This window comes from Enhydra lutris, unplaced genomic scaffold (genome assembly GCF_002288905.1).
Source record: "Enhydra lutris kenyoni isolate GAN:26980312 unplaced genomic scaffold, ASM228890v2 scaffoldscaffold68, whole genome shotgun sequence".
Classification (NCBI taxonomy): Eukaryota; Metazoa; Chordata; class Mammalia; order Carnivora; family Mustelidae; genus Enhydra; species Enhydra lutris.
Genome location: NW_019154152.1, coordinates 92,960 through 117,843, shown reverse-complemented (window position 1 = coordinate 117,843; position 24,884 = coordinate 92,960). Strand labels below are relative to the sequence as shown.

General features: G+C 37.1%; 1 protein-coding gene across 1 annotated transcript in view; it reads left to right on the top strand.

Moving 5' to 3' along the window:
• The window catches only part of LOC111159494 (phosphodiesterase 3B), a 177,871-nt gene that overhangs the window by 135,971 nt on the left and 17,016 nt on the right, over nucleotides 1-24,884 (top strand). The window contains exons 6-11 of the mRNA XM_022522011.1: nucleotides 10,075-10,285; nucleotides 10,806-10,882; nucleotides 14,438-14,589; nucleotides 15,767-15,904; nucleotides 17,118-17,229; nucleotides 19,558-19,671. Coding sequence (XP_022377719.1) covers nucleotides 10,075-10,285; nucleotides 10,806-10,882; nucleotides 14,438-14,589; nucleotides 15,767-15,904; nucleotides 17,118-17,229; nucleotides 19,558-19,671 — 804 coding nt within the window. The remainder of the gene's footprint in view (nucleotides 1-10,074; nucleotides 10,286-10,805; nucleotides 10,883-14,437; nucleotides 14,590-15,766; nucleotides 15,905-17,117; nucleotides 17,230-19,557; nucleotides 19,672-24,884) is intronic.

The window sequence follows — 24,884 nt, the reverse complement described above, 5'->3', positions numbered from 1 at the left end:
GCTGCCTTCGGCTCAGGTCATGATCCCAGGTCCTGGGTTCAAGCCCCACATCGGGCTTTCTGCTCAGCAGGGAGCCTGCTTCCTCCTCTCTCTCTGCCTGCCTCTCTGCCTACTTGTGATTTCTCTCTGTCAAATAAATAAATAAAATCTTTAAAAAAAAGGGGATTTCAGAAAACTTACATACTTAGCCCCTGTCCTCAAAGACTTCATAATCTTATTTGCAAATGGAGTATGCATCCTCTTGATAAGACAACAGAGTATGGGTTAAGAGCAAAATGTGGGGGCGCCTGGGTGGCTCAATTGTTAAGCATCTGCCTTGGGCTCAGGTCATGATCCCAGGGTCCTGGTTCAAGCCCCACATCGGGCTTTCTGCTCAGCAGGGAGCCTGCTTCCTCCTCTCTCTCTGCCTGCCTCTCTGCCTACTTGTGATTTCTCTCTGTCAAATAAATAAATAAAATCTTTAAAAAAAAAAAAAAAGAAATAGAAGGAGAGATGGACAAAAATGGTTGGATAATTTTAACATAGAACTGGAACACATAGAAAAGAACTAGAACTGAGAAATGCGGTTGATTAAATTAAAAGCTTCTAGGGTGGTTTAAGAACAGATTGGACATGACAGAAAAGGGTAGTGAACTTAAAGACAGAAAAATAGAAAATATCCAAACTGAAACAAAGAGAGGGGGAAAAAAAATATAGATAATACTATGGCTTCTGGTTCTGCATGTTTAAGGAGCCCAGAAGCCATCATTCTGTCCTAACAAGTAAAAAGCTGAACAGACTAAAAAGTCAACTCTTCTAGGATCTGTGAGAGAGATGAGGACGCAGGGCAACTGGTCCCACTAAGAATGGAGCCACAGGCAAATACAGGAAGTAATGACTTACTGGAGCAGAGATGCACAAGGGGAAACTTGGAGCCACTGCCTAGAATCAGTGCTGGGGTAGGGAAGCCTGAACCGTAGTTGGCAGATTGCTGGAGGATAACTCTGAGAATTAGAAACCCCAGGGAGACCCAGTCATAAGGAGCTCCCCACCCCCCAAGTTTGTGAGATTCACCTCTGGGAGCTTGACAGATTTCCTCAGAAATAGCGGAGGGGCGCCTGGGTGGCTCAGTGGGTTAAGCCTTTGCATTTGACTCAGGTCATGATCTCAGGGTCCTGGAATCTAGGCCCGCATCGGGTTCTCTGCTCTGCGGGGAGCCTGCTTCCCCCCCTCTCTCTTCCTGCCTCTCTGCCTACTTGTGATCTCTCTCTTTGTCAAATAAATAAATAAAATCTTTAAAAAAAAAAAAGAAAGAAATAGCAGACAAAATGCTTTCATCAGGGGGCAAGGAAAAGGAACCATGCTTAAATACACCAGAGCACTTTCCTCTTCCTAACAAGGCTGCCCTCAGGAGAAACTAGTTAACCAGAACCTTATGGGCTGAGGATTTACCAGAGCCTAACTAACCTGCGGGAAGGGAAATACTCAACTTCAGTTAGCTCTAGTCATTCTCCCACCAAAGGGAGAGGCAAAACAAAACAAAACAAAAACACACAAACCAAAAAACAACCCGAGAAACACTTGTGAAGTTTGTAGTCCAGCGCACAGTCTCACCGAAAGACTTGAGATCTAATCACAGGACGTATAACACTTCTCCCCTCACACCTCACACCATTGCTAAAGGCCTATTTACAGCAGTTTCTTTTACCTGGTACATCATGTCTGGCTATCAAGAAAAAATTGCAAGGCATACCAAAAGGTGAAAAACACACAATTTGGACAGAGCAAGCTATCAGAATCAGATAGGGATGTTGGAATTTTCAGACTGGGAACTTAAGTATAATAAATATGGCAAGGGCTCTATTGGGTTAAGTAGATAATATGCAAGAATGGATGGGCAATGTAAGCAGAGAGGTGGAAATCCTAAAATAATAAAACAAAAATGAATACTCACAATCAAAAACACTATAGCAGAAATAAAGAATGCCTTCAGTGGGCTCATGAGCAGGCTGGACACAGCTGAAGAAAGAATCTCTGAGCTTGAGGATATGTCAACAGAAATCTTCAAAACTGAAAAACAAAGACTGAAAAATCGAACAGAATATCCAAGGACTGTGGACAACTACAGAAGGAATACCAGAAAAATAAAATAAGAAGGAACAGAATAAATATTTTGAGACAGTAATGACTGAGAATTTTCTCAAATTAATATCAGACACCAAACTATAGATCCAGGAAGCTCACGGAGGAACACCAAACAGGATAAATATCAAAAGAACAATACCTGGTATATTGTTTTCAAATTACAGAAAATCAAAGATAAAAAATCCTTAAGCTGAGGGGTGGGGGGAAACAACTTACCTATAGAGGAACAAAAGTAATTATTATATTAAACTTACCTTCATAAACCATTCAAACAGAGTGAGACATTTTAAGTATTGGGGAGGGGGGGACAACACCAACCTAGAATTCTGTACCCTTTGCAAGGCTTCCTCAGACAAAAATTGAGGGAATTTGTCGCCAGTAAACCTGACAAACAAATATTAAAATAAATTGTTTAAAGAGAAGAAGAGTAATACAGATTAGAAACTCAGATCTCCAAAAAGGAGGAAAGAAACCCACTTTAAAAATAAAGATACATAAAGATTAAAAGTAATGGATGGAGAAAAATAGACCATGCTAACCCTAATGAAAAGAAAGCCAGTGAAGCTATATTAATTTCAGCCTAGGCAGACTTCTAAGAGAGAAAGTTATCAGAGATAAAGAAATTATTAACATAACAGAAGATGTTAATAGTCTTTACCATATATGAGCCTAAGTAACAGAACAACACTTAAGAGACAAACTGGGCCAAATTAACAGTATAATATATGTATAAATGAAGTCCCAAAGAGAAAGAGAGAGACAATAGGGCAGAATAATTTTCCAAAATAATAGAGGAATTAAAAATTCCTAAAACTCCATGAACCCTAAGAAGATAAGGAAAATCATAGGTTGGAATTTCAGCCAAGCCTCTGAATTATAACACAACAAGGAAAAAATCTCAAAAGAAACCAGATAGAAAAGGTTATTTTCCAGGGAACAACAGTAATATTGACAGATTTTACAACAGCGGGTATGAACTCAAAAGACAGTAAAATGATATATTTAAAGTATTGAAAAAACAAACAATCAAAGAAGGCCAACTTGGAATTCTTTACCCTTTGAAAATATCTTTTAAAAATAAAAGTGAAATATTTTTTCATACAGACAAAAGTTAATAGAATTTATTGCTGGTAGACCCGTACTGCTAAGATTCAGCAAAGGGAGTAGCTTAGGTAGGAGGAAAATGACCCTGATTACAGCATATAATGGCTGGAACAAATGAAAAGCCCTAGTAAGCCTGAACATTTGGGTGAATATTGATTAAAAAACACAATTAACTTCCTTGTAGTATACATAATATATGAAGGAGTCAAATATGTGGTAACAATGGCATATAAAGGGTGAAAGAGGGGGAAATGGATTTAAACTTGTAAAAGCAGTAAAAACTATAAATTGGAAAGAAAGTAAAACTTCAAAGATGCACATTGTAGTATCCAGAGTGGCAATTAAAAGAATGAGAGGAAAAATACTGGGTGTTACATGCAACGTTAATGAATCGTTGAACACTACATCAAAAACTAATGATGTACTGAATGTTGGCTAACTGAACATAATGAATAAGGTGTAAGTAAAATATGAATATAGGAGGCATGATTTAAAAAAAAAAAAAAAACAAAAAAAATCCAAAAGAATCTAAGAAAAGATAAAAGACATAAAGGAGAAACAACTAGATTGAAAACTGTATCACATAAACTTAACAGTTTGTGGGGGAGGGGGAAGAGAGGCAGAGATCTGCCGGTGTTGTTAAGCATATTTTAAAAATATCCAGTTTTCAACAAAAAACTGAAAATACACTCTGGTTATAAAAGACAAAGGTTGGGGTGCCTGGGTGGCTCAGTGGGTTAAAGCCTCTGCCTCTCGGCTCAGGTCATGATCCCAGGGTCCTGGGATCCAGCCCCGCATCAGGCTCTCTGCTCAGCAGGGAGCCTGCTTCCCTTCCTCTCTCTCTGCCTGCCTCTCTGCCTACTTGTGTTCTCTGTCTGTCAAATAAATAAAATTAAAAAAAAAAAAAAAAGGTCAGGCAGTTAACAACACAAGACTCAAGCGTATGCTCTGAACAAGATGCACACTGTAAGTACGAGGATGCAGGGAGGTCTGATCTCATAGCTGTAATATACATGAGCTAAAAATTGACAGAACTAAAGGGAGAGATAGACAAATCCATATTCATATTTGGAGATTTTAACTCCCCATTCTCATTAGTAGAATAAGCAGACCAAAATATTAGTATAAGATATATGGAAGATTAGAGCAACATGACATGACCCAACTGACTGCAAAACACCACATTCAGCCATCACAGGATGAATATGTTTTCCAAGAATACGTACAGGATGGAGGACAGTAGGCCATTTGCTGGACTGTGAAACAAGTCTCAGTGAGTCTCAAAGTATTAAAATCCTGTATAGTGATTGACTTCAGGAACGGCAGAGAGAAGATCTCCCTAAACTCGCTCTCCTGCTAGAACAACAAGAAGACAGAAAAGGAAGCTCAGCCATTTCAGAACATTGGGAATTAAGAAAAGCCCGAAAAAACTAGTAGAAGTCTTCTGTACAAGAGAGACTGCTGAACCTGGGTAAGACCGTGGGTCCTGTGACATTTCATCTGGGGGCTCCATCATTGGAACTGTTGGTAAAGGCAGGCGGCACCGCTACCATCAGGGAGAGCAGACTTTTTTAGAACCCCACTGAGAGTACAATAAACACTTAGTCCCAACTTGAAGCTCCCTGGGAAATCTCTATTCCCTGGGTGTTGTGGGTATTTGGACTCAGCTCGGCTCTCTAAAAAACAAATAAAAAACCCAAACCCTATGCCAGGCAACATTGAGACTGCCTAAGGCTGTGATTTCAGTGGTGGCCAACAAGAGCTGCCTCAGAATTTAAAAGGAAATCCTGGATGCTACTCGATGACCAGCGGGAACTTGAGAACGTCTGACAGATTCCTGGGGGTCTGTGAGGCTGTGCACATGCATCGGAGAAGGCCCCAGTCAGTGGAGCTGACCCTGAGGCCTCTCACAAGCAGGACGTGAAATCCAATCCTGTGTCGTCAACTAAAGTTTGGAGGTGTAACTATTTCAACAGATTCCCTTCTACAGGTGACTTCTAGGCAGCTGACTCTAGGCAAGACATTTAAAGAAACCTTCAGACTCATTGATTGACCACAAAATTGTTCTGACTCATGGGTGACTTACAGGAAGTCAAACTTAAAAAATAAATCAAGAACTTAAAGGTAAAAAACAAAACAAAACAAAAACAAACAAAAAAACAGCTAGTAAAACCTCAGTGGCTACACATGTCAGAGAAAACAGAATCTACATAATTAGGCCAGGAAAGCCATTCAATAACTAGAAGCAAGAAAACAAAAATCGGCAACTAATTAACCTTGGGTGTGGGACAGATCTGATACCAGAACTGTTAAAATATTACCTAAAATGTCCAGTTTCCACAAAAAAAAAAAATGAAACATGCTAAGAAATTTTTGTGATGTACAAAGAAACAAATTTCTGTCAACAGAAAATTTCCCTGATAGGGCTTGGAATTTAGACTTAGTAGACAATGACTTTAAATCTGCTATTATAAATATGTTTAAAGTACTAGTGGAAACCGTATCTAAATTCTTTTTAAGATGTTATTTATTTGAGAGAGAGAGACAGAGCGTACAAATTGGGGGTGAGGTGGAGGGACAGAGATAGGGAGAAGCAGACTCCCCATTGAGCAGGGAGCCCAACATGGGGCTCGATCCCAGGACCCTGTGATCATGACCTGAGCCGAAGGCAGACACTTAACTGAGACACCCAGGTGCCAATATTTACAGTATTTAAGAAGAGTTATGACAACAGTGTCTCATCAAAGAGGGAATATAAAGAACTAGAGATTATAAAATGAAATTTTAAATATTTTTAATACTTAGGAAAATAATTGCCACCTCTAGTGAGTATCGGATTGGAGGTTCTAGCCACAGCAGTCAGGTAAGAAGGAATAAAAGGAATAGGTAAAACTATATTTGCAGATGATACCATGTATTTATAAAACCTGAAGAAATTCATTAAAATCTATTACAAACTAATAAGTTTATCGGTATAGCAGGATACAGGATCCCAATACAAAAATCAACTATATTTCTATATATTAGCAATGAATAACGCAAACTGAAATAAAGAAAATAATTCCATGTGAAGTTAGTATTAAAAAGAATAAAATACTTGGAATAAATTTAACAAAATAGCATAAGACCTGTACACTGTAAACTGTAAACATTGTTGAGAGAAACTACAGATCTAAATAAATACAAAAACACTCTGTGTTTGTGGATCAGAAAATGTAGTATTGTTAAGATGGCAATACTCCCCAAATTGTTCTAGATTTCATGCCATCTTTATCAAGTTCCAAGATGGTTTCTTTGCAGAAATTAACAAGCTGATCATAAAGTTCATATGGTGGAGCGCCTGGGTGGCTCAGTTGGTTAAGCATTTACTTTTAGCTCAAGTCATGATCTCCAGTCCTGGGCTTGGGGCCCATGTCAGGCTCCCTGCTCAGCAGGGAGTCTGCTGCTTCTCCCTCTGCCTCTCCCCCTCAACTTGTGCTCTCTCCCTCTCTCTCTCTCTCAAATAAATCTAAAAAAATAAAAATTCATAAGCAAATTCAAGGGACCCAGAATAGCTAAAGCAATTTTTAATAAAATAGAAGAAATTGGAGGACTCACACTTTGAAATTTAAAACTTACTACTGGCCTGTGTAAGAGTGGTACTGGCATAAGGATATTCCATCTCAATGGGATAGAATTGAGAGTCTAGAAATAAATCCTTATGTGGCCAGCTGATTTTCAACAGGGGTGCCAAGATGATTCAGTGGGGAAGAAACAGTGTTTTGTTTTGTTTGTTTGTTTTTAAAGAGTTTTTTATTGTTTATTTGACAGAGATCACAAATAGGCAGAGAGGCAGGCAGAGAGTGAAAGGGAAGCAGGCTCCCCACTGAGCAGAGAGCCCGATGCGGGGCTGGATCCCAGGACCCTGGGATCATGACCCGAGCCAAAGGTAGAGGCTTTAACCCACTGAGCCACCCAGGCGCCCCGGAAACGGTGTTTTTAACAAATGGTGTTAAGACAACTGGATATACACAGGAAAAAGAATGAATTTGGAATCCTATCTGTTATCATACTCAGAAATTAACAAAAATGCATCATAGACACAACTATAAGAGTTAAAGCCTAAAACTAGTAGGAGAAAATGGAAAATTTTCGTGACTTGGGGTGTTGAATACAGCATTCTAATACATGACAGCAAAAGCTCAGTTCATGAATGAGAAGAACTGACAATTGGAATTCATTAAAATTAAAAACATTTGTATTTCTACAGACACCTCTTTAGGTGAAAAGTGAAAAGACACAGGATGGGGGAAAATATTTGCAAATTGTATATTTGATAGTGGCCTGGTATCTAGAATATACAAAGATGTCCTACAACTCAGTAATTAAAAGACAATGGACCTCACTAAAAAGCTGTTTCTCCAGAGGAGGTACACCAATGGCCCCCTACCACACGAAAAGATGTTCAGTATCATTAATTATTAGGGAAATGCACATCAAAACCACACTGACCCAGGACTTCATCCCCACCGCAAGGCCTGTGATTTTAAAGACAGGCGCAAGTGGTACAAATGTCCCGAAGTGGGAGCGCTGACACATTGATGGGAAAGCGAAATGCTTCAGCCACTTTGGAAGACAATTTGGCAGTTCAGTACTTGAACAGAGAAATAAAATTGTGCTATCTTCATGCGTACAATTTTATACGGCCTTGAAAATCAGAGAATTGCAGTCACACGCAACTGCCTGGCAGTATCTTTTTAAGATGTAAGCAAGGCATAGAAGCATTTATATTCATCGTCTAATTGAATTTATAAAGTTAAAAAGAAGCAAAACTAATCTAAATTGTGAAAAAAAAAAAAACGAGTACATACATGGTAGACATATAGAGAAAGGTAAGAAAAACAATACCATGCAAGTCAAGATAATGATTTCCTTTAATGAGAAGAGAAGGAGCTGGAAGACGGGGGTTCTGGTCTCTGGCAGTGCTCTATGTCTCAGCTTGAGTGGTTAGCGTTCCCTCCGTATGTGTGTTCTATTTCACACTAAACAAGGTTTAATATTACAATGATGACTATATCATAGAAAGCATTTTTTTTTGAAGAGTTGCTATGTTCTTCTCTGTCAGATCAAATGTCTACCCTAAGATTATGTTACCCTTTCTTCTTAGCTTGTCTGTCAGGATTTTGGACACTCACTAGTAAAATGAGAGAAAAGAGGGCTAGAAGAAAGGACCCTTAGTTTCCAGTTAGTAACTAATCAACCAAGGCACTTCTTGTCTGGTCCTCGGTTTCCTCTTCTGAAATATTAAATTGGCTGACCAGATTTTTAAAAATCCTATTCAGCTCTAACACTGTATGAAATTACAGGAACCTCTACATACATCGGTCTGATAGAACCGTAGTGTCAGCTCTGGATAAAGGACTAAAGGACTATGGTCTCCCAGCCTTAACTATGTTAGCTAAATCAAGTTTTTAGCTTCTTTTTTCTTTTTTTTTTTTTTTTTTTGATAGTTTTTTATCCCCCCCACATGTGAGAACAAAAATACTACTTAACTCACAACATGGTGAAAATAACACATTGTATTAAATAAAATAACACATTGTATTCGGGTTCTCTAGAGAACTAATAGGATGTGTGTGTGCATTTACAGAGAGAGAGAGAGAGAGAGAGAGAGAGAGATGGAGGGATAGTTTATTTTAAGGAACTGGTTTGCAGTATTGTGAGGGTAGGCAGGTGTGAGATTTGCAAGGCGGCTGTCCAGCTAGAAATTCCAGGTGGTGGTGGTGTAGATACCACTGTCCTCAATCTGAAGGCAGTCTGGAGCCGAAGTTCCTTCCTCTTTGGAGGATCTCAGTCTTGTCTTTTAAGGCTTTGAACCAATTGGATGAGGCCACACGCACATTAGGGAGGGTTATCAGCTTTGCCCAGTTTACAGATTTAAATGTTAATCACCTCTGGAAGATACTTGCACAACCACTTCTAGCCTGCTGCTTGACTGAACAGCTGGATGCCGTAGATAGCCTAGCCAGGTGACACATGGAATTAACCATCACACACACATACCGCTATGCCTGAAAATGCCCTAGCTCCTGAGTAACTGTTACTTGCTTTACCCTCTGATTCACACTTAGATCTTTATTTGCAAATAAAGTTTTAAATCTGCCTACCTTTCTCCAGATATACCCATTACACCTTAGTTCAGGGCACTCAGTGTAGGTTTTGGGAGCAAATCAGTAGCATTAGAGATGTATTTCTGAAGCACTCTGTTTTTTTGTTTTTGTTTTTCGTCTTTAGCACTGAGCACTTGTTTGTGTTCTCCACTAGTCTCTGGGTTTGTTGAGTTGCGAGGACGGTATCTTTTTCTCCATGGTGAAACCCAGCACATTTTCTACCATATAGTAGGCTCTCAAATATTTGTTAAGTGAATGAATGAGCTGGAATGATTTGGATGTATTTTTAAAAGGAATCTGTTGTGTTAACCTATAATTTTATCATTGCTTTTAAGAACTTTGGTTCTTCAGTAAAGTTTGGTACCAATACTTTCTTCAGGTGGATATTAAGCCGCTAGGGATATAAAATGTGAAAGATAAAGACCAGTTAGGGAAATTTGTGCCACACTTTGTACATTTTAGTTATACTATTAATATCTGTGCCATCTTGCCACAAGGTATTTCACACTCATGATGACAAATAGTGCCTATAGTGTCTTGAAGACACCTCCACCTGGAAATGTCTTTTATTATTTAATTGTAAATACTTTGCTTTCTTTAAAGAAGGAAAATGTTCTTTATAAATACACAGAGACAGTAAACACCTACACATGCATACATATTTATTGATCTTTTTCCTCTCTTTTAATTTCTCAAGGTGCTTTCCCCAGCCTGAGTCCTGTGAATTCTCCCAGCCATGGACCAGTGTCTGCTGGCTCTCTAACTAATCGGTCACCCATAGAATTTCCTGACACTGCCAACTTTCTTAGTAAGCCAAGTGTTATTTTACACAGATCTCTGGGCAGTGCACCCAATTCACCAGATACTTATCAGCAACTTAGAAATTCTGATAGCAGTTTGTGTAACAGGTAAGTTTCCCAAATATGTTATCTTAATACATTGTTAGTAATTTTCTATTAAAACCAGTTAATGGATTAAAACTACATCTTCTTTATGGAGTAGTTTTTATTCTTAACAAACTTTTCCCTCATTTTAGCACTATTACTCATTTTCCAATTGAGTGATCTCTATCTGAAGTGAAATATAGTAGTATTCTATTCATCTCAAGATACTAGTAAATTGTGAGAATTATTTTGCTATATAGTACTGTAGTACCCAGTTCATTTGCTATTTGTTTTCATTTTTTATTTTTTATCAGTAGTAAGTGTTTACTTCAAACCTCAGTGTTGACTTTCAAATATGTTATTTTCTTCAGGGACACAGGATGCCTTCCAGGATAAAGCCTGTTAGGTTTATCGAGATGTTGGACTTGTATGATGTTTTGCATTTAGGATCTTGGTTAAAATTAAGCAGATTTTCCAATTGTATTTAGCTCAAAATTTGCTTGCCTCATTTGTAAATGTATATCTGTCTGTTTTATTCTATAAGCTGTGGACATCAAATACTGAAATATGTGTCAACGTCCAAATCTGATTCTGGCACAGACTGCTACAGTGGAAAGTCAGGTGAGATTATAAAAGTTGTGTGTGTTTGCATCTATATATAAACAAATGGGGATATAAACAAATGGGTAATGAACACATGAAAAGATGAATGACATCATTAGTCATTAAGGAAATGCAAATTAATACTATAGTGAGATACCACTATACTCAAATTAGAATAACTGTAATAAAAAAGTACCAAGTGTTAGCAAGGATTCAGAGAATTAGAACATTTATGCATTGCTGATGGGAATATAAAATGGTATACCACTTTGGAAAACATTCTGACAGTCTCTTTAAAAATTACACATAAATTTACCATATCACCCAGTAATACCATGGCTAAGAATTTATCCATGAAAAAACATATGAGGGGGCGCCTGGGTGGCTCAGTGGGTTAAAGCCTCTGCCTTCGGCTCAGGTCATGATCCCAGGGTCCTGGGATCGAGCCCCGCATCGGGCTCTCTGCTCAGCAGGGAGCCTGCTTCCCCTCCTCTCTCTCTGCCTGCCTCTCTGCCTACTTGTGATCTCTGTCAATTAAATAAATAAAATGTTTAAAAAAAAAAAAACATATGAGCACTCAGAGATAGGATTGTGAATGTTATGACATTATTGATGATGCTGCAAAACTGGAGATGTCCATTACCTTGTGACTAGAAAAATACCATGTGGTATTTTTCATTCATACAATGTAATTTTATCTGATACATTCATACAATGTTATATACATTGTATACACATTCATACAATGTAATTTTATCTGATACATGTCACTACATAGACCTCAAAACATTATTCTAATTAAAAGAACCCAGGCTCAAAAGATTCCATATTGTATGATTCTAATTATATAAGCTGCTAGAAAAGGTGAATGTACAGGAACAATAATCAGAACAGTGATTAGGATGAAAATAGGGATTAACTGTAAATAAGCAGGAGGGTACTTTTTGGGGTGATGAGAATGTTCTAAAACCAGATTGTCCTAATGGTTGTACAACTCTTTAAATTTACTAAAATTGTTGAATTATATAGTATGTTATACTCTCTCTCTCTATAAACACACACACACACACATATAATACTATATTATACACACACACAGTTCTTTGGATTGACTGGTATCAGCTGGGAGATTCTCACTTGAGGACTCTCATGTGATCGCAGTCAGATATTGGTAAGAGTGATAGTCATCCGAAGGAATAAAGGATGACTGGACTGAATTTCCAATAGTCATGTGTCTGTTGACTATTGACTAGTCCGTCTAAATATGACCTCTCTATGGGCTTCTTCCAACATGATTCACTGGATTTCAGGAGAGGAGGAAGTAGAAGCTTCTGTCGATCAAGTTAATAGCTCAGTCCAGAACAGACAAAGTGTTAACTATGCCCTATTCTGTTAATCAGAGCAGTCACACAGGCTGTCTGGATTCTAGGGGATTAGGAAATAAATGCTGTGTTGATGGAGGAGTGACAGAAATACACTTCAGAAGAGTGCAAGGGGGCTAAGCGATAGTGTTGCAGACAATTTTGAAAAGATTACATTTATTTCAACTGTTTTTGTTACTGTTCTATGTAAAATATAGTTATTAGGAGTTTGGATCATTAAAAAGTATGTATGGGGTGTCCGGGTGGCTCAGCCGGTTAAATATCTGCCTTTGGCTGAGGTCATGATCTCTCGGTCCTGGGATCAAGTTCTGTATCAGGCTCCCTGCTCGATGGGGAGTCTGCTTCTACCTCTGCCCTCCGCCCCCTTTAAATACATAAATAAAATCTTAAAAAAAAAAAAAAGTATGTAATGAACCTCATATGTCATGATGGCTATTTTGGAATATTATTATATATATATACTAATAGTACTGCCTTGACCTACCAAGAGTAGTTGCATATTCTAAATTTCATTTGTTATGTTTTTCATTGGGAAAAAACAGTATTTACCAAAGGATATTTCCTGATCATCATTAGTTAATGATTTTTTAGTATATTCAGTGTTAGATTCAGATTTGACTAACATTTATTGATCATTTTATGTAACATCTAGTAAGATAGATCTTATTATCCATACTTTATGGGGAAAAGAACTTGCCATTATCAAGTAGAAAAACTGGGATCTGAACGTAGTTCTTCTGAAATTCAATTCCAATAAGTACTTTTTAAAAAAATATGTATTTATTTGACAGAGAGACAGACATAGAGAAATCATAAGCAGGGGGAGAAGCAGAAGGAGAGGAAGAAGCAGGCTCCCCGCTGAGCAGGGAGCCTGATGTGGAGCTTGATCCCAGGACCTTGGGATTGTGACCTGAGTCAAAAGCAACTGCCTAACTGACTGAGCCACCCAGGCGCCCCTCCAATAAGTACTCTTAAAAACTCTTTTACCTAGGGGCGCCTGGGTGGCTCAGTCAGTTAAGTATCTGACTCTTGGTTTTGGGTCAGGTCATGATCTTAGCCTCGTGAGATCGAGCCCCACATGCTCAACAGGGAATCTACTTGAGATTCTGTCCCTTTCTCCCTCCCTCTGCTTGTTGCGTGCATGAGTGTGTGCTCTCTTTCCAATAAAATAAATAAAATCTTTTTTAAAAAGCTTTTACTTAGGAAAAGCCCCTGCATATTGAAGAGCGAATGAATCATAACTAACTTGATGGGTATTCATACACTTAAACACATGTGTAATCACTCAGATCAATAAACTAATAAACTATTACCAGCCCCTCAGAATTTCTCCTCATGCCCCCCGCCCCTGGTATACCCTTTAAAGATAACATTGTCTTGGCTTTCAGTACTCATATGTGTCAGTTTGGGTATGTTGTCGAATTTTTCATAAAGACAATCAGTCTGTACCTTTGCGTCTGGCTTCCTTCATTCAGCAGTGTATTTTTCAGAATCACCCGTGTGGTTGCACGTGGTTGGAGTTCATTCTCTTTGTTCCACAGTGTTCAGCTGTGTGGATACGTTACATTTATTTATTCTTCTGTTGATGGGTTTCGGGGAAGTTTCCTACTTATAATATTACCGACAGAATGAATGTGATTTTTTTTTTTAAACATGTGAATGAATGCTGTTTAGCTACCAGAGCTGCTTCCCTTTTCTGTGAGATTTGGGAAAAAGTATTATTAATCACATTGGTAGAGAAATAATTCATAATAAATGGTACTGTGTTTTAATTTTTAGATGTACCTTGATTGCATTCATCTATAATTAGGAATCTAGAGTTTTTATAGCCAAAACTCAATTTCAGAGTTGGAATTGCATACATCAAATTGCTAAAAAGTTCCTATTGATAGGGACTGACTTTTTTTTTTTTTTTAAGATTTTATTTATTTATTTGACAGAGAAAGTATGCACATAAGCAGGGGGAGAGGGGGAAAGGGAGAGGGAGAAGCAGGCTCCTCACTGAGTGCAGAGCCTGACGCAGGGCTCCATCCCAGGACCCTGAGATCATGACCTGACCCAAAGGCAGACGCTTAACCGATTAAGCCACCCAGGTGCCCCATTTGAATATTTTTATAAGTAATTTTCCTTATAAAACTATACATATAGGGCAAGTTTTATTCTTATTACTACTATATGTGTTTTTTGAAAGGTGACGAAGACAGCACTGTTCCCTCAAAACAATCATTCAGCTGTATAGAAGCACGGCAAGAAGTGGAAACAGAGAACAGAGACTACAGAAAATTACTTTTGGAAGGTGATGATCACCTAACAGAAGAGGCACAGGATGAACAGCAACCAAATGTAAAAGACAAACTTTCCATATTATTATGTTAAGGTGAAATATAACATTAGCTTAGTACAAGTTCCACTATCTTTGCCCAGAACAAGATTTTTAATATAATAGTATTTTTAAATATTTTACTAAAAAGTCCTTATATTGTATTAAAGAAAAACTTGGGTTAAAAATAATAATTACAGTTGACCCTTGAACAAGGCTGGTGTTAGGGGTCCTGACCCTCCCACACATAGTCTAAAATCCACATATAACTTTTGACTCCCCCAAAGTTCATTTGCTAACGACCTTCAGTTGATCAGAAGTCCTACTGATAGCATAAACACATACGTCAGTTAACACATATTTTGTATGTTGTATGTATTGTGTACTGTATTCTTGCAATGAAATAAGCTAGAACAAAGAATGTCTAAAGTCCTGAGGAGGAGAGAATGCAGTACTGTATGTACGGTGCTTACAGTCCTGGGAGAACTCACTCTCCTTACAGCACTGTAGTACAGAAATTGGGGGGGAAGTGGACCTGTGTGGTTCAAACTCGTGTTGTCCAAGGGTCAGCTGTACTTCTGAGTCCATCCTCCTAGAACGAGGTGCATTCTTGTAGAACAAACACATGAACCCATTTTATTTAGTTTTATAGTAGAAACAGTACTTTCCGTGCTGATACTGTCTTCATTGTATCTGGTAAGGGCATGAAGAACAGGCACATGAAGCATTAGAAAACAAAATCTGCTTACTTACAATAGCACTTTTTTGTTCTTAAGTTCCAAATTTAAGCTTTCTAGGGGGAAAAAACCATTCCTTTTGGGAAGTTAAACTAGTAATAAATGCCAGTATAAAGTTAGGAGTCTCTTTCTATTATCCTTCGGTACCTACTTCTAAAATGAAAACAGTGGATTTTAGATTTGTGTATAGTGCTTGGGAAAGACAGTATTTTTATTTGTAAAGTACTGTGAGGATTAATAAGTCTTCTGATGCCTAGAAGACAATTTTACGTTTTCCTGAAGATAGCATTTTACAAAGAGGGGAAATTGGACGTACACATTCTATTTGAGAGTAACTTTTGTAGAAAATAGTATTGACCATTTTTTTAATGTTCAGTTTTAAGTGTTCTCATTTAGGTGTGGATTTAATTATTTTTAAAAGGTAGGGTTAAGTTGGTTTGTGTTTTCTCTCCCATCTGTGCAGATTGAACAGGAAGCATCACTGGACCTGATTTTAATAGAAGATTATGATTCCTTAATAGAAAAGATGAGCAACTGGAATTTTCAAATATTTGAAGTTGTAGAAAAAATGGGAGAGAAATCAGGAAGGATCCTTAGTCAGGTTTGTTTAAAATCTCGACTTTTTAAAAATTACAAATTAGTTTTTTCTTGAATCTTTATAAAACACAAAATATAAAAACATGTAATACTGGCTTAGGCACAAATTCGACATTGTTTACTGAATTCTTTTTTTCACAAAAATGTAGTTTTCGGTAGAAAGTTTGAAAAGAGAAATCTATATACATAAACCCATATATAAAAATAATTATCATATGTAATGTATTTCATATAATTTTATTGAATAAGTGAAAAGTAGTTTTTTGGCCCATGTGAGTGGAATTTAATTTTACTACAGAATAGAGTTACTTTATATTGAAGCCTGAGGTTGAAAAAGATGTGAAAGGTGAGCTAGTTCTAACCACTGAAACCTATGCTTTACTTTTTTATACCTGCCCTCCATGTGCTTTACTCAAGGCCAGATGGTTCATTTCATGCAAGAACCATGGAAAAATACTTTTTAACCACCCAGACTCGAGGTTCCCCTTGAGGGGTTCATCCCACAGCATCAGATTAACCTTCCCAAAATAGCATTCTCATTCTCTTCAAAGTATTTGAAGTATTTAAAGTATTCTTATTTATGAAATGTATAAACATGAGGGTAAATTATGTGGAGGGCATATAGTTTCATCTCATTGAAGTCTTTAGGGACAAAAATGTAATAAATATTTTGTTCTGACTTCTGTTGACACCTAGGACTAGAGAAGAATAGAATTCATATGCCCCTTAATAAACTGTAAATAAAAAAACTAAAGGGAAGAGTGGAAAAATTTTTAAATTGGGACATGATATAGTAATCTTTCTTTGGTTTTCAAGGGTTTTAGGGTGATATCTTCCTTTTTAATGTTTTGAAAAGAATTTCTTATAGGGAAGTTTTTAATAAATTATTAACTTAAAGACAGATGTACATGGTAATGTTCCCAAATGCAAATCACAAAAACATATTCTACTCAACTGCAAATAGAAATTCTGACTTTTGGGGTGCCTGGCTGGCTCTGCCTTCAGCTCAGGTCATGATCTCGGGGTCCTGGGATCAAGCCCTGCATCGGGCTCTCTGCTCAGCAGGGAACCTGTTTCCCCCCCGCCCTGTCTCTCTCTGCCTGCCTCTCTGCCTACTTGTGATCTCTATCTGTCAAATACGTAAATAAAATCTTAAAAAAAAAAAAAAAAAAGAAATTCTGACGTTTAATGTGAATTTTATTTTAATTGACATTTAGGTTATGTATACCTTATTTCAAGACACTGGCTTATTGGAAATATTTAAGATCCCCACTCTGCAGTTCATGAACTATTTTCGTGCATTGGAGAATGGCTACCGAGACATTCCTTGTACGTATCAGCAGATCTTATTAAGTTCCGATAATACTGGTTTTGAAACTATTTTTCCATTCAGATCTAAACACTTTTAAAATTACATGTCTGGAAAAATTTTAAGTAGGGATTTAAAAAAGTAATCTATATCCTGCTACCTAGAGTTAACGGACTAATTATTAACATTTATGTCTATTTTCTTATTTGTGTTTCATACAGTGAATCATAATACAGACATATATTTATAATGTGCTCTTTCCCTTAATTATCATATGGTCTACAACTGTGTGTTAATAATTATTCATCTGAGTATCTTATCTTTTAAAATGTTTGGTAATTAAGTGTGTCAGAAAATTCTTGACTTCAAAATATTTAAAAATTATCCATAGAATTTCCAGTTTTAACTGTGTCCTGACTTAGGGAGTAATTGCTAATGTCTACTTGATTTTATGGCAAAATATAATTTGAATTTCATATTAGGAAATAATAAGGTTTCCTTATACATCTATATATTCTACAGTTTCCCTTCATATGGACACATTTTGGGAAATCACTCATATAAAAACAGAGCATATTATTCTTAAATTGGTATAACTCACTAATAATGATACTTAATGTGTGTTATATGTGCTATAATTTCCACTTATAAAGTCTGCTTTTTAAAAAGTGACTGCATTTTATAAATAGAATAAAGTGATACTTTATTTTTTTGTACTTATTTATTTGAGAGAGAGAGCACACACATGCACGAGCAGAGGGAAGAGGCAGAGGGAGAGGGAAAAGCAGACTCCCTGTTGAGCAAGGAGCCCAACTCAGGACTCTGTCCCAGGACACTGAGATTATGACCGAGCTGAAGGCAGATGCTTAACTCACTGAGCCACCCAGGTGCCCCTAAAGTGATACTTTGAAATGGACTTCAGAGGAAGGGGAATGGCAGTAAAGGCATTTAAGAGGCAGTAAAGAGTCTTCACTATCAGCTCCAAATAGGATATTAAGAAAAGAGCCTCTGGATCTAACTTTTTTAAACTTTAGTATCCAGATTTACAGATGGAAATTACACTAGTTTCTACTCCATACGTAGTGATAAGCCACAAAAAGCGCAGAGTAGAATTTCTGGCACATAGTAAAAGGTCAGTAAAAGGTGTTCACTATATGAATAATTAAACTCCTCATAGACTGACATCACATCACATGGATGGCCTGAAGACTTAGTATTGTGTCATCTGCTGATTGTACCTGGTACTCAGTAACTGTTGAAGTGCTGGACTTTTATTGAATATCAGCTGTGACTGTAATCATTAGATCCATGGAGATTATATCATTTAATCTTTGTTGGAAAGTTTATATTATCTACCTTTCACAGGTGAGAAGTACAAACTCAGAAGAATCTTTCCCAAGATCCTAAAACTCTTAGAAATGGCAAAACTGGGTTTCACGTGTAGGTCTTGCCTTTTCACATAGTGATAGTAAACCAGTGTTTGCTTGATTATGTGCTGTGTCTCAGACACTGTTCTGGATGTTTTTGTATGCCATTTTAACATTTCATCCTTCTAGCAGGCCCGAGAGATAGGTATGTCTCATCTCTCTCTCTTTTTTTTTTTTTTTTTTTTTTTTTTGGGGAGTGTATGTGTTTTTTTGTGCAGGGGAGGTGGGAGTGGGGAGTTCAAGTATCTATAATTTTTAAGTGTCGTCTTTAGGCAAACATTGGTCTCCCTAATCCATGCACTATTTACATAGTATTTTTAAAGCTACAAAATAGCAACCTTCAGTAAAGTTTTCAGTGCCTTTCTATTAGCCCTTGTTACTTGCCTTTTCTGTGACTGCCTTACTATGTTTTCATAGTATTTGTGAAAGTTTTTATAAGAGAAGTTTTTAATACATCAAGAGACTTTAAAAAAGTAAGATGAAACCAAAGTTTCCTGGCTGGCCCAGTCACCGAAACATGCTACTCTTGATCTCAGGGTCATAAGTTCAAGCCCCGTGTTGGGCACTGAGCCTACTTAAAAAAAAAAGATGAAATATAATTGTGGGAAGTTATTCCAAGCCATACATTTTATTAATGAGGGTATAAGATAGTAGAAAATTATTGTACTTTAAAAAATGTCCTATGTTGGGGCACCTGGGTGGCTCAAATGGTTAGGCGTCTGCCTTCAGCTCAGGTCGTGACTCTGGGGTCCTGGGATCGAGTCCCATGTCAGGCTCCCTGCTCAGCGGGGAGCCTTCCTCTCCCTTTCCTGCTCCTCATGCTTCTGCGAGCTCTCTCTGTGTCAAATAAATAAAATCCTTTAAAAAAAAAAAGTCCTATGTTTAACATAACATTTTTATAAAACGTTTTGATGACTTTAGATCACAATCGCATACACGCCACAGATGTCCTGCATGCAGTTTGGTATCTGACAACGCGGCCAGTTCCTGGGTTACAGCAGATCCATAATGGCTATGCAACAGGAAATGAAACAGGTACTTCCGTCTACAAGTTTCCTTTTAGTTGTTTGTCCAGAAATAATAAATCAAGCTTTCTCCTTTCATTACCTCTCTTCTTTTAAAAATTGCACTAAGGAAACTTTGGTACATGTAAATGACTATATAGATTTTGATGCATAGTAATGGTATGCAAATTAGGAAAGCTACAACTTACCTTAAGTTAAGATGCAGTACTGTTGAATCTACCATATTTCTTCTCTGTGTCCCATCCTGTGGCTTGCTGTCTGGAATAGCATGATAATCATTTGTTTGTTCTTTTCTTTCAGTTCTTGGTTTTCTTGTTGCAGGTGTATCATGTAAATTTAAAATATATAACGTACACAGTGAAAATGGCCATACGTAAAAGCCTTATGTAAGCATGTAAATGATGACACTAAAAACCTTTCATAACGTTTATGTTTTGCTCCAAAGAAGTTAATTCTGTTCCTCATCATAAATACAATTATTTATACAAATGTACTAATTTACATAACATGGTTCTCTTACTCTGTTAAAGAGGGAAGAACTACTCCAGTGAGATACATACACACACACACCCCCACACCCATCAGGACAGAATCTGCTTAGTAACAAACGCCTGAGAAACATGATCATGCTAATCAGGGCGGATGTCATAGGCTCAGCTGTTGCTTTACAGACTTTGGTCATTGAGTCCAAAGTACTGCCATTAGGTTTTCTGCCGTGCCATATTTACTCTTTCCTCATCCTCCTTATTCCTTCTATTAGTTCCATACTTCCATCGGATCATTTTCTTCAGCTTTTCTGTTTGTAGATGTAGCTATTTCCTTAGAAGAATATTTTCATATTTTAGCCCGTTTGATGATAGTGATTGATTTTGTCTGATCCTTACTGTTGAGAGGAAATAAGGTTCCTACTATACATGGGAGAATATAACGTAGGGGATTTTTTTTTTTTTTTGGCCTTTTCGGTACTCCCATGTCCGGTGACAAAAGATAATGGAAAACTGTAGTGATCAGCTGTCATCAGGATCACAACAGTGCAGACCTTTGAAAATATAGGTCATTCCACCCGGCAGAGTACCATGATCAGTAGAGATGCTGGCGGAGGACAAAGGGAAGATGGAATAAGAAGATGAGAAATCTGAGGTCCAGCTGTGTGACCAGTCTCAGAAGCGAAGTCTATAATCGCCAGATGCATTTTCCTCATTGCTATTTATTTTATATAATAAGGAAATTTTTTCTTCCTCTTTCTCATTCTCCTACCACCCAAACATTGGTGGACTTTTGGGTTCCTTCTACTTTGGGACTGTTATGAATAATGCTACTATAACTATTCTTGTACTAGTTTTTGTGTGGATATGTTTTCATTTCTCTTGGGCACATTCCTAGCTGCAGAATTCCTGGGTCATCAGATGATTCTGTGCTTAACATTTTGAGAATCCGCCAAAATGTTTTCCAAGGTGGCTGCACTATTTTATTTTCTCACCAACAATCCAATTTTTTGCTGCCACTTGTTATTATCTTTCTGATAGCCATTCTAGTGGCTGCGAAGTGGTATTTCATTGCGGTTTGGATTTACATTTACCTAATGGCTAATAATGTTGAATGCCCTGCCATTTGTCTGTCTTCTTTGAAGAGATGTCTGTTCATGTCTTTCAACCATTTTTAAATTTGGTCCTTTGTCTTTTTATTATTGAGCTGTAGGAGTTCTTTGTAGATTTTAGATAAAAGTTCCTTACCAGATTTATGATTTGCAGCTATTTTCTCCCATTCTGTAAGTTGTCTGTTTACTTTCTTGATGGTGTCTGTTGAAGTACAAACATTTTAAATTTTGATGAAGTCTAATTTATCTTTTTCTTATTTTGCTCATGCTTTTGGTATCCTATCAAAGAAGGGTTTTGCCTCACCCAAGATTATGAAGGTTTACTCCTTTGTTTTCTTCTAGGAGTTTCATAGTTATAGGAAGTTTAGGTCTGTGACCCATTGGAACTAATTTGGAGGATAAAAGAAAAGGTCTTTCTTTTGCACATGAATATCCAGTTATCCCAGAACCATTTGTTGAAAAGAGTTCTTAATATATACTCCACATAGTTGGCTCTTAAATGTTACTAAATCAATTTCTACCTTATAAGATGTGAGCATTAAATGAAACAATGTATGAAAAAGGCTAACATCATGCAGGGCACATAAATGGCTCTTCAGCATGGTCTTAGCACCCTTGTACAAAATCAGTTGGCCACAAACATGAGGGTTTCTTTCTGGACTTTCAGTTTTATTCCATTGATTTTTATGTCTGTCCTTATACCAGTACATTATCTTCATTACTAAAGCTTTGTTAGTAAGCTTTGAAATTGGTAAGTTTAAGTCCTTCAACTTTGTTCTTTTTCAAGATTGTTCTGGCTCTTCTGGTTCTCTTGTATTTCCGTGTGGATTGAGGTCCAGCTTGTGAATTTCTACCAAAAAAGAAAGAAAGACCAGCTAGGATTTTGATAGGGATTGTATGAAATCTGTAGATCATTTTGGGAGAGTATTGCTGTTTTAACAGTATTAAGTCTTCTGGTCCATGAGCATGGGTGTTTTTTCCACTTCTTTAACTTCTTTCAAGAATATTTTTTCAATATTTTTTAATTTGCAAAATACTGGTTTTGTACTTCTTTTAAGTTTATTCCTAAGTATTGTATTCTTTTTGATGCTAGTGTAAATGGGATGGGTTTTGGGGGCTCATTTTTTGATTATTCATTGCTATCATTTATAAAAATAATTGATTTTTTGCATATTGATCTTTTATCCTGCAATCTTTTTTTTTTTTTTTTTTGACAGAGATCACAAGTAGGCAGAGAGGCAGGCAGAGAGAGAGAGAAGAAGAGAAGCAGGCCTCCTGCTGAGCAGAGAGCCCAATTTGGGGCTCGATCCTGGAACCCTGGGATCATGACCTGAGCCGAAAGCAGAGGCTTTAACCCACTGAGCCACTCAGGCGCCCCTATCCTGCAATCTTGATGATCACCTTTATTAGTTCTGATAGTTTTTTAGTGGCTTTCTTAGGATTTTTCTATATACGAGAGCATGTCATCTCTAAGTAGAGATAGTTTTACGTCTTTGTTGTGTGCTGGTCTCAGCCTGTCAATAACCATTGTTGGGGCTGGACCAGCTCTTGTGGTTACTATGATTACAAGATGCCCTTTAGTGATTACCATCAAGAAACTTAAAAAAAAAAAAAAAAAGGTTTATTACTTAAAGGAATTGAAAATTACACAGCATAAGTAGGACCACAGAGCAAGGTCACAGGAGAAGAGAGAGAGAGGTCACGGGGAGGGAGAGGGAGAGAACATGCACAGTCGTGCATGCAGGTAGACATGTCTGAGGTTTATTGGGGTCAAGAGTGGGGGGTTTCACTGGCTCACTATTGGTGAATTTTAAGCGTAAGAGGAGGAATTTAAAGCTTGGGTAGAGAAAAAACCAGCAGCCCAAATGGTCAATTATTGAAATCAACCAAAATTTCCAAAACAGAAGTGGCCTGGCTGTGCATCTAGAAAGGGAGGCTGGCAGGGTGTTTCTTCGAGATCAGCGTCTTTGAAGTGGTGCTTCTTTGAAATGGATACCTGGGAGAGCAAAGCTTAAATCAGGCACTTACGGTACAAAAAGTGGGGAAAACTATCAGGGTTTACCCTATACACTTCTCTTCCAGTCTGGATGCCTTTTACTGAGGCTTCCATTTAAATTAATCAGCTAATTAAAAGAATCACCATTTTCTGAAAGAAACAAATGGGATCTATGATAATTCTGCTGAAATGTCCTTGCCAGCTATTTTATTTTTCATAGTATTAACTTCATGTTAACAAAAAGCAAAACTAAATATACATCTTAGAGTCCTAATAAGTCAGTTTTAAGTAACTGGGTTTTAAAAGGATGTCTTTTGCCATTTTTGTTATTTTTATATGTGTCTTTATAATTCTAGGGAAGTCCAGAATGCATATAACATAGGGAAAATTCAAATTATTGGCTGATGTTGATAACTAAGTCTTATTAGAAATTTGAATGTTAAATATATCTTTATGCATTTAACTGCCTTAATTTTTTATAATTATTTTTTAAAAGTTCTAGTGTGGGTGATTCTAAAACTCAAATAAAAATGTTATAAACGACAAAAATAATGAGGTATCTTTATAACTATCACTAGTGTGTATTAAAGTCATTATGTTAAAAAATTCATGTGGGGGCACCTGGGTGGCTCAGTGGGTTAAAGCCTCTGCCTTCAGTTTGGGTCATGATCCCAGGATCCTGGGCTCGAGCCCCACGTCGGGCTCTCTGCTCCGCAGAGAGCCTGCTTCCTCCTCTCTCTCTGCCTGCCTCTCTGACTACTTGTGATCTCTGTCAAATAAATAAATAAAATCTTTAAAAAACAAAATTCATGTGATGGCAAATACTGAGTGAAATAAATTATGATGAAGATTATTTTGGACTCTGACAAGCCAAAACATTATTCCTAGTTTCCACCAATGAAGTCAGTGAAATCTCCTGTCTCTCTAATATCTTTGTGGTTTTACTCTAAATATGGATTATTTTTTCCTCCGTATACTTCCTATTAAGATTTCAGCAAAATTAATAGAATGACCATCTGAATAGATAAAGCCACAAAAATGCAAGAAAAAAAAGAAGAAATCAGTGGTAAGATACTAAAGCATGGAAAGTATGGTGTTGATTGTGAAAATATTGTTCCTAACTAGAGGATGAAAAGAGAAAAGAGACATTCCTCAGTTTTCTACATCTTCTCATTTTCCAGTTTTTCTTGCCATTGTCTTCTAAGGGGCTTCATGGAAGGAAAAAGAGAAGGGGGAAGAGGAGTTGTAATCAGGGCTACAAATGAAATGTTATCTCTCTGGTAGGATTTGAAAAGCATCCTATGCTGAGAAACTTAGTTTGTTAATACATTAAATTCCTAAATCTCCATACAGTTTTCACAAAATTTTATTCTCTAGGTTGCTTTATCCTGTTACTTTCTGTGTGCTGGTCATTATCTCTAGTCCTTAAATACTAAGTGTTAAGAAAACCAGAGGTTTTTAAAAATTATTATTAGCCCAAGTAAGAGAACATCATAAAAATCTCATAGTGTCTTATGAAGTAAGTGACTGTAGTATCAATGCTTAACCTTGTTCCTCTCTAGGAGCATGTGTGTTGGAGAGAATGGGCTGTTTTAAGTCTGTTTATAAATAGTTTATTTCTTAGCTTAAT